At 37.4% G+C, this 11,272-nt stretch overlaps 1 protein-coding gene across 1 annotated transcript; it reads right to left on the bottom strand.

Moving 5' to 3' along the window:
- Positions 1–2,730: 2,730 nt before the first annotated feature.
- On the bottom strand, positions 2,731–5,556 carry LOC122065057. Its single transcript, XM_042628850.1, has 2 exons — positions 5,429–5,556; positions 2,731–5,015 (listed from the first exon to the last, which is right to left on the bottom strand). Exon 2 carries the CDS (start codon positions 4,951–4,953, stop codon positions 2,899–2,901), a length of 2,055 nt encoding a protein of 684 aa, XP_042484784.1. The 5' UTR covers positions 4,954–5,015; positions 5,429–5,556; the 3' UTR covers positions 2,731–2,898.
- Positions 5,557–11,272: the final 5,716 nt, after the last annotated feature.

Genomic DNA, 11,272 nt, shown 5'->3' with positions numbered 1-11,272 from the left:
TTTTGGGGTTAGGGGGGTGTGGGGGAGTAGAAATAGGAAGAGGTAGATAACTGTCTGATACAGTACGTGACGCAATCAAGACATCACATCATATTGGCAGGAGTCAAGGAATATGGTGTGCATGGAATATGGATGGACCATGCCGATAGCTGAAAGTGTTCTATGTCAAGCAGAAAAGGAAAGATAAAACCATAGCCAATCATGAACCATTTCTTTTTTAGCAATATTTGAGAACCATCAAGGCTGTTGGACCTCATCTCTACGTCCCTAAAGTTGTTTCTCCAGTGAGAATTTAACTACGGCTGAATGGTTTCATATTCGGCTTCTAAAATCGATCTTCCTGCAGTGTTAGTTTACTGGCTCCTGCTGCAGTAACATCCGATTGTAACCCCACAATCAGAAGAATAAATCTTTTCTAGTGTATCTAGAGATGTTCTTTGCTTGGATTATTCTCAGCTTTATAGATTGGTTTTTCTTGGAGAATGGTTGAAGCTCCTGACATGGCTTGCCTTGTTTTCTTATTTATTTGGTCTTTTATCAGATGCACTCACGCACCACATGTAGGTTGAACTATGTCCAGGTTCGACAATTTAACTGTTAAAAATTCTTTGGATATAGGTTTGAAGTTCATCACCCACAATGGGAATAAATCAAAGATTACCCCACGTCATCTACTTTAGTTGACCAAGCCCAAAAATAAAAAGTCAATATAACTTATATTGTACAAATCTATTGGATATATAATTACACATTAACATTTGTATTTGATGAATATAGCACTGATGATAAGCAATCTAAACAATTTAAAACTATTAAATCATTGTTATCAACAAAATAGAAACTTAACGCTTTTAGATACAACTTAGTGTCTGACTAAACACATTACTTTTTTTTTATTTAAAGAAAAATATATTAAAGCGAAAACCAAGAATTAGCAGAGTTTGTACATATAATCCCTACTAAGCTGCCTTTTAGTCATGTCCTTAAGCTTAACCATAAACATATTTGGTTGGTTATCAAAATTATCAAACTCCATTTGGAGTGGAATTGCCACCCAAGGCCAAAATGTTAAATGTTTTTGATTAAAACTTTCCATAAACCAACTAAATTCTTCCACATGGCTCCAGACCAAATGTAACTAAACACTTTAAGTTGCCACTAAATAACCATTCATAAAATAGAAAATACACTTTAGTTTTTAAAATTGCGAGTACATGAATTAGGAAAGAATATTAGGAATAGCTAACGGAACAATCCAAGGCGGTCCCGTCTGCTTGCATTTTGGTCTGTTTATAGTTTACTAGATCAATCAATGATTATCCTTACACGGCTACACCTTGGGTGTAGTTTAGTCCAAAGGTGCTGTGTTAATAGACCTCTCCAACTCGAGTCTCCCCACGACTGATCTGTCACATGGGTTAGGTGTGGCTATGTGTAACCAGGGTTTACCCTTGGGTTTGAACCGTAAAATCGGGCAAATTTTATGGTTTCCTCATTATCAAGGGCCGAAAGAGGAGTGCAGCTATGAGAAATCCCTCCATGCCCTCAAGGAGTTTTGCTGTGATAATATTGTTGCCATGGATAAGAAATTGAGGTTTGGAGGGAGGGGGGAGCCTAGGAAAGGCGCTAGCAAGTGATCAATAGTAAAAGTGGGCAATCGGACTCAATACCACTAGGCAAGTTTATCAACTCCAAGGAGGAAGAATGTGTCCAATTTTCCAATGAAGGCTGGAATTGCTAAGAAAGAGTATATCATGATACATGGTTTTTGTAGAAATGTAACCTTAAAACGATGCAGAAAAGAATGGAAAAATAAGAACAAACAATTATACAATGTGTGATATTTGTATTTTACGTGTGCTTGAAGTTCTCAGTGGGTTGTTTCTATGAACACCCCTTTTTTCCTTGTCTTTATATTTCTTGAGGGCCGTGAACAACCAAAATGGGATATAATGAAGATTTAGTTAGTATTGTTGAAAATTAAAAGGGAAAATGTTGGGTATACTGCCTGTATATTGTAAGCTAGCACCAACTCTCTCTCTCTCTCTCTTCCCCCTTTAGAAATAACCCCTTACCCCAAAAAGATTGAAATAGAGAAAACCTCTATCAATTTTTTTGGACTCATTCTAGCAAAGAATGAGTTACAATTACAAGATCATATTTTAGGAAAAATAAAAGAGTTTTCTGATAGACTGTATAATAAGAAACACTTACAATAGTTTCTTGGAATTCTCAATTATGGAAGAAATTTCATTAAAAACCTTTCAAAAAGGAAGGACCATTACTGAAAAAATTATACAAAGACAATGAATGGACATGGATTGATTCTGACATAGATCGTCCAACAAATAAAGTAGAAGCTAACACACATTCCTCCAATATATTTCCATGCTCCTGGTGATTTCCTCATCCTAGAAACCGATGCTTCTAATGAACATTGGGGAGCAGTACTAAAAGCTCGGCCCTTGAAAAATCCAACAGACGAACAAGTCTGTGGATTTAATTCAGGGAAATTCACGTATACACAAATACGTTATATTCACGTATACACAATACGTTACCTCATCCAGTGCCCCCATTGATGTTGTCGACTAGCTTACCGTATACTAGCTACATACCCATCCCCTCTCCCAAATTAAAAATACCTTTAATGGTTTTATGCATGTTCAAGGACCCATAAGAGGTCAGCAGGGCCCCCAATGGGCCCATTCATTGTTACAATACTACTAATTACTTTAAAAAGGATAGTAATGTGCCAAATAGTACAAGTTGGGGAAGGCTAGGAATTAAACATCAACATCAAATGAATCAATCTTAAGAGAAAGAAAAAAAACAAGTTTTTAGCTAGCTTTATATATAAATTACATACAAGTTCAGGAATGAAGCCATGTCCATTCACTAACTGATGGAGTTAAATGACCATTCCTCACTAGACGTAGAGGAAGTTGTTGAAATAGGACTATAGGAGTTGGATGAAATAAATTCATCATCACTCTCATTCCAATCGAACTCAACGTGGTCCTGCAGGTTCTCAGACATGTATAGAAAATACATTGCTCTCTTGATTCTTTCTTCAGTAGTAAACTTCTGATCAAAGGGATATCGACTGTACTCATTGTGTATAGCATGAGGCAATTCCACCAAGAGCGAACGCAAAATTTGACATGCGGTTTCTTCAAAAAAATCTGCAGCATTAGGGTCATCATTTTCATCATCTTCGAACCCACCAGTGAAAATGGCAATTGTGACAAGATCAACCAGTAACATCATCTCCATTCCCTCTGATAAATGGTTCAGAATATCGAATTCATTGAGACCTCGTTCTTGGTACTCCCTAAACATCTGAAGAAGTATTCCAAGTTCCATTACATTGATAGAACCTAACCCTGTACCTGAGCATTCAAATTTCTTGTTTAACCAATTATCTGGATCATTTCTATTTCTCCATAAAATGGGAGATATCATCCTATTGAATATAATGGATTGAACACTTGAATTCTCCTCTGCAAAAAGTACAAGTTCGAGTCCTTGGTTGAATGCATCGACCAAAAACTGATTTTGTTCTTCATTAGAAGAGGACAGGAGCAGGGCAACTCTCATTACCAAAACCAAATGTGGGGAGCTAAGATTGTGGAAGTGGTGCATCATACGAGGAGGCCATTTAGACAGCAGTTGAATAAGATGATTTGGAGTGTTTGTTCCATACCTTCTCTCCCACCTTGTCATGCCCCTCTCCCAATTGCTCAACATCCATGAATTCAAGTCCCTTTCGCCGAGGAAGGACGTGATACTATCAAACCAACGAGTATTTTCGTCGTTCAGATTATTCCCATCATCCAACTTGTAGTCAAGACAATCTAAGAGCTTCTTCAACATCAAAGTGAACCACATTGATAAATAGCACATGAATTTCCCTATGATGATAATATCTATTTGTGCTATAACCAGCATATCCAAAATAATTCTTTCCAATCCTCTAAGGATCTTCAGATGGAAACCATTACCTGATGATGTTAGTAGCATTTGCTGATTTTCCAATTCCCTCCACCACATGAGATGATATTGCTCCACCCGAAATATGTCTCTCCATGTTACAAACCTCTCTGGACCAAAATGCCAAGCTATAACAAACCATCTAGTAGTAGTAGCAACAGCAGCTGTTATTATACAAATACTCTGACCTGCAATTACTACCACCGATGTTGAAACTCCATTACAAAAAAAGCTAGAATTTCCAACCATAATTGATCCAAGTATCTCTTTTAGTAATACTGTGACACTGATTCCACAAAGAACACTCGCGAGAATGGAATTCGAGGACCGTCCCTTGATGTATTGCAGGTTACCAACATGAGCCACCTTTGATGTCTCTTTCAAACTATCCTTCATTTCCTCAAATGAGGATGGTTGAAGTTCATTTGTAACACATAAATACATGATATCACAAACATCCCCAATGCCTGTTTCAGGCAAAGAGAACCATAAGACTGCTAGCAGTGCTACAATGCAGATTATGATGATGATTTGTTGTACAAAAAATCTGTATTCCACCATTCCTGTTCCCATTTGAAAGCAAATATTCCCAACCATTGTGATTGCTAGGACAGTTACCGCGACCAGATTGAAGATGAGATCACCTCTGCTCATGGCCCCCAACGACGGCATGAAGAAACCCATTGAGACACATAAAAGTATGCTGCTTGTGAGTTTTTCAAGCTGCTCTCCATGACTAGGCATAGGGCTCCTTTGGAATACTGAAGGAATGGTAGCCATACCAAGAACAGCTATGGTAGCACCATTGAGAGAGAAATATTTGCAGGGGAACCATAGCTTCTTTTGCCGAAAACCTCTTATGGTATCGATTGCTATAGCGAGGAAACATACAAGTGAAGCAGCTGCTGTTGTAACAGATAATGGTGTAGAGGACTGATGGAGGGATGTATGCTGCACCATTCTCTGTCCCCTTCTGGATCAGTTGCTTGATTTCTTTTTATGCAGGAGTGTTGATGAGGTTCCTTCAACAATAGAAATAATAATAATAATCAAATTTAGTCTCCAACTTCAGAAACATTGTCAATCTTGAATTTGTTATTAGATGTCTCATGTGAGTGAGTGAGAGATAGAGAGAGAGAGAGAGAGAGAGAGAGAGAAGATCAGACCAGCCCTTGATGGGGCTCTCAAAGAAAACCGTTAAGAGTCAGAATCAACAGAAAATTATAAAAAAATGTTTCAGTTGATAAAAAATTTCATCAAATCATACTGAAGAATGTCCTGTAAAAACACCATATATATATATATATATACATACTTATAAGGACATGAGAATAGAGACATTAGATCTTTAAGTAAAGACATGAAGAATGGCCTGAAAATAAAAGGCATTGGATCTTTAACTGAAGGCATGAAGAATGGTTTGAAATGGGGTTACCTGATTGTAATCCTACAGATACAGAACTCTTCTCTCCACATCTGACACCCCCAACAAAACTCTTGGGTTGTTATCTTATACTAAAAAAAAATGAAAAAAAAAATATTTGAATATATATATATATATATATGTTCCCCTATAAAATAGAAAAGGACTGTAAGCTTTACATCTCCCTTGTGCCTTTTATGGCATTTGAGCAAAGGAAAAGGGTAAGCGGCTCCATGTGTCCCTTACGCTTTCCATGGCATTGAAGCATTGAATATATATCCCAGGAAGGAATTCTAGAGAACTAATTCTAAGTCCTTCAAGGTATATAACCCAAATCACAAAGCAAAGAATATGTGGCTAATATTATTACAAAACACACAATCGCTTTTGTTACTCATTCTAAAACCCCTAATCAAGCAACATATCCTAAGAAAGTCATCTCTTTACCAATCAAATAAAATCAAGGACCACCGGACCAGTCCCTCTGGTGGTCAGGTAGGCCACATCAGATTAAAAGCTGGACCGGATCGGTCAATGCAGGATATTTGCATTGCGGGCGAGCGATTAAAAAAAATTAATATCACTTTTATTATATATATATATATATATATACTAGTTAAAATAAACGTGCATTTTGCACGTAAGGAAAGAAATTACTACAAGCAAATAAAAGCCACACACTTGTGGCCTTACTTTATATATATATATATATATATATATATAGAGAGAGAGAGAGAGAGAGAGAGAGAGAGAATATCGATAACTACTGATAGTTTAAATAAAAATTGCTACAAGCAAGGTAGTTCAACGTAAAAAACATTGAGAACCTCCTCAATGTTTCTTCCCCTAGGAGAACCTTTCTGCTCTTGATATCAACTTTCTCCACCCCCACCCCGCAAAGGAAATCTACCTCGGAAAACTCATGCCCAGTATTTTAGATACCTGCAAAGAATTAAAATATATATATATATAAAGAGATTCCCATCACTCTCTTTTGTCCATCAATATTTCTATGTCCAACTTTAGATTCTCATTCCTCCTAATGTGATCGAATTCCCAGTCCTCTTTCCTACTTCTTCAAATTGCACCAAAAGCAGCCCAACTTGGAGGGTATGTCCTACATTAGGACAACCCTTACTTAATGGTTGCAAAAAAGCAATTAATTCTAAAACTTATACATAAAGTGGATATCAGGATTCATATGATTCACTTCTAATATCTAATGGAAGATCACTTGTCACAGTCCCCGTAAATTTGTTGTTAATCAAAATACCCTTACTAGAGTATTTTTCTATGGATAAGTTGACGTATAAAAGGAGACTTATTCTTCTAGGACTTATCTACTGTTCTAGATTTCTAGTCCCTTCATATAATTTGCTTCCTCTCCTTCGATCAAATGTTTGAGGAGTCTAAACCTATTTTTTCCAAAACATTTTTGAATTTCTCATAGGGGAAGAATTCTGAAATGTCTAACTACCTAGATATGAGAAGATCATCAATGGAAAATGGGAATCATTATTATCAAGCACATTTATGAATCTATTGAGAAAGAGATGCATTCACTAGTCAAAATTCATTTAAAAAGAAAAAGGGATTCAGGGTTTTACTAGTAATTGCTCAATAGTAGTAACAAGTTAATAATAATAATAATAAAGCTTGCTGCAACCACTCTAGATCATGGAGATCTTAGTCCCAATGTAGTGAAAAAATGTCATAATCCATTGCCCAAGTAGAATAAGAAAAATTCTATAATCCATTGCCGAAGAAAAATAAATCCAAGTGAAGAAAAGAAGACTTAGAACACCAAAAATTAGAAGAAAAAAAAAAAAGCAGAGAACTTAGATGTAAGAAGCCTAAATACTTTAAGTTCACCATGAATATTCTTCTGAGAGAGGAAGAAGGAGAGTTGAGACTCAGAGAGAGAATATGGAAAGGAGATGGTTTTCTAAGTTTAAACAAAAATAAAATAATAAAAGAGTTATTATTGATAAAGAAGCTAAACGAATTAAGAATGGAGATAATATTTTCCCCCCTAAAAAAAAAAATGAAGAGAGAGACTATACAAAAATACAGATTGTGATAAGATCTACCGAAAAAAGAAAGAAGGATAGAGAGTGGAGGGCGTGATAGCGAATTAGGAAAGGAGAGAATATATAGACATCTCTCCCTCTTTATCTCATGTGCATTTGTAGATACCCATGGCATAGCAAACCCAATGTTTCATACCCAACAACATCAAATTGTTCCCGTGCAGTTCAGTTTTTTACAAATTATAAAATCATCTAATTCTATATAAAGTATTCAATCCAACATAGCTTTAATCAATCCAATGCCATCAACCATTCGACACTTCAGAACCCAAAATGGCTTATAAGAGACCTCATATACCATCTCATTTACCAGTTCTCAGTTCTTATCAATCGAATATGAGAAGTTAGATGACCCTCTTCTAATCATTTAGATACAAATAAATATATATATGTTTAACAATTTTAAAAACCCTAATAATTCAATTGCTTCGATCCCAGAAGATAAAAAAGTTAAGATGGTTGGATGAGATATGGACAAAAAACGAAGTTCAAAACCAAAAAGACGACTTTCGAATTCCATTCATGAACTAATCCAATGGAAAACGCATAAATTATGTACCCTATGCATCTGGTGATTCATCTCTTACCTGATCGTGGTGGAAGGTAGTCTGATATGTAGAAAAAGAAAAAAAAAATGTATACACATTATTATTTTTTTTTTTTTGCTAGAAAATTTATATACACTAGTAGAACAATTAATAAAATAAACAATTGATAAGTAAAAAGATAATTGAAGACATATAAAGGGGAACTCAGTTTGAAAGAAAGAGTCATGTGGACCAAAAATTTAATTACATATACAAGTCGAACAAATAAAGAAGAAACCAGGATTTTCCAAAGCTAAGGGAAATATCTTAAGAAGAAATCAAGATTACACCAAAACAATCATCTTCTACTGAATGAAAACAAATCCTATGTTAACGTCGACAATTAATTTCCATCATAGTTAGAAATGAGATCAATTATGTTCTAAATATTTAAACAGTGGAACATTCAAAGCAACACTTGCTCCAAACCAGATCTTGCAACGAATAATCTAGGGCTACCAGTCCTCAGCCACTCAAATTCCTTCACCCTTCGAACAAAGGTGACCTAGTTACATAACAAAGTCATTATAAAGTACATAACCATTTTTAACAAGGGGCAAGAAAGTGATTTTCTCAACAATTTAAGTTGGCAAGACACAACCCATTTTGTCACACCCCAATTCCAGTAGACCCAACTTATCATTAGGAATACTAGCGGTGGGAGTAAGACACGTACATGTCTTACAAACCTACCAGGATCTTTGATAGCAGTACCTTAATATTTTCATAATCTCACATCACAAACCAATATAAGCAGCAGAATCAAAGTATAGTAGCAGAATCATAAATAAAATGGGGAAACATCTAAAGATAATATAATAGCAATAACCAAGTTATTATGTTGCATTCATCCATGACATATAATATAATCTCAAAAAAATATATAATCCACAGTTATACCCAAAAGTATCAAAGTATGATGTACAATCTCATAATGCGGCGTAAGCACAATGGTCGGAAGCACAGTCCTGATCGTGCTTCTCCGCTTCTGGCATCCACCAATCACTCACACCATACTCTAACCCAGAAGATACTGAGTCACCCGCCATTGGCACCATGGTACCTGCATCATCATCTACAAAAGGGGTGTATATGTGGGGTGAGCTTTCCAACTCGCTTAGTGAGGGGTGGGGTCAAGCACATCCAAGCAAGACAATAGTAGTAATAATTTATGATGCATGATTGCGAAAATTAAACACATAGTCCATGATGCTCGCAACGCAGTTCATTTATTTATTATCCACCTAACAATACAAGGTAAGTCTGGTAAATGCTACTACTGCACATTAGGCTATATCCTTCGTCTAGGAACTGCCATTGACTACGCAAGGATACAAACCCTAGCCATGAATAGAAGCTTGCCAGTTCTCGTATGCATCCATAGGTCACCCAGCAAACCCCTGATAACCCCCTCCTGGCAATCACGACACTAGTACATCATCGGCCACACCGAATAGGTTCCTGCCTCTGATAACAATAGCATCGTATCACGGGTGTGGCATTCTAGAAAGGCACATCGAACATACCACAATGGGTTATCTAACACCTCAACCCCTGTTGGCAAGGGTTTATAGCATAGGGAGTGATACCTAACCACATATATGCTACATGTCTTCATAGTGATATAGTTAATATGAATTACATGATACCGACAAGACCTCGGCCACAAAGTATAATCCATCTCCAAATACAATCCCAGGTACACGATACCAACAAGACCTTGGCCACAAAGTGAAACCCGAGACCGTTTACCTAATCTAGCATACATATCACAGTTAAGTATGGACTACGCGACATCGGTACCAATCATCGACTATGAAGCGCAACCATTTCCAAATGCAGTCCCGGGGTACACGATACCAGCGAGAGCTTGGCCACAAAGTGTAAACCACGACTATAATGCACATAATCAATGTATGAATGCAACATACATACGATAATCACGGCACCGGTACCACCTCGGCCAGTTGGATTCTGTCTCACACACACAACCAAACACAAGGTGATCAAAGTACCAGTACCACCTCGGCCACACCGCATCCCGTCATACATCTCCATACAATTCATATCATAATTGTAAAATGAAAAATGAAACATATCATCATCGTATTTTAGCAATTACAATTAAACATATAATTCTAATCATATGACCAATTTAATAATGGTAAACATTCCAAAAATAAACACATTCCATCCCTCACCTGGTTTACAATTGGGTGTGTTCAGGTTCAAATACAGCCACCAATCGATCAAATCAATTCTGACTTCGGCGCACGTGCGCGTCACTATCCTAGACACAAAGGGAATCATACATCATTACGCATCGAAAACATCGGGAGGGCCCCACATAGGTCACCCCCAAAGGGTACAGACACTGTCCCCAAGTGATAGTATTGTCACCGAAAATAGGGCATTTCCACTGGAAATATCAGTCTTGTTTCTGGTGGAGAAGACAGAGAGCACTTAAGGCTCATTTGTCCATTGGAAACCTCCGACAGTGTTTTCGATACCATATTTCCGATGGTAATACAGAAAGGTCCAACTCAAATTGGGGCTTTCTGGCTCGGGCCAGATCGCCGGGATTTATTCCATGAAGTTTGTAGGGGATGTTCCTAGCTTCATTCGAAGCCAAGAAAATTCCAATTCCACTAAGCCATTTGGGAAATACGTTGATCGCATGATCAAAACCCTAGTTGGTATTTTGGCAATACATGTTGCCGGAGCTCACCAAGCTTGGTTTGAGCTCGGCAACAATACCAGGAGGGTAGAACACAACATTCTATGACCTTAACATGGTTTGTACACTAAGATTCCATCCATACCTAGCTTTGTATAGGTCGAAATGAAGAGAAAGAGTGGTGGAAGTGAGTGCACTTACCTCCGCCAGCAATTCCGGCAACTTGGTGGTAGCTGGCACCAAGGTAAGCCTCCAACCTTCTTCTTCTTCCTCTTCTTCTTCCTTCCTCTCCTCTTTCTCTCCTCTCCTATGTTGAGCACAAGGGACCCCTTTTAACTTAAGTGGACCTCAGGGTCTGTTTGGTTGGACCCCTTTTGGACCAATCGAGTTAAAATGAATTTCGGGGCACGAGGACTCGACCATTTAGATCTGTAAAGTGCTCACGTCACGAGAAAGGTGTGGAGGATGATTTGGGATCATCCGAAACCATTTACGATGCGAG

This window comes from Macadamia integrifolia, unplaced genomic scaffold, assembly GCF_013358625.1.
Source record: "Macadamia integrifolia cultivar HAES 741 unplaced genomic scaffold, SCU_Mint_v3 scaffold1869, whole genome shotgun sequence".
NCBI lineage: Eukaryota > Viridiplantae > Streptophyta > Magnoliopsida > Proteales > Proteaceae > Macadamia > Macadamia integrifolia.
This window is presented reverse-complemented; position numbering and strand designations above follow the sequence as displayed.

Coding starts and splice junctions, on each gene's coding strand:
- LOC122065057 (XM_042628850.1), bottom strand. CDS start 4,953: ATGGTGCAGCATACATCCCTCCATCAGTCCTCTACACCATTATCTGTT.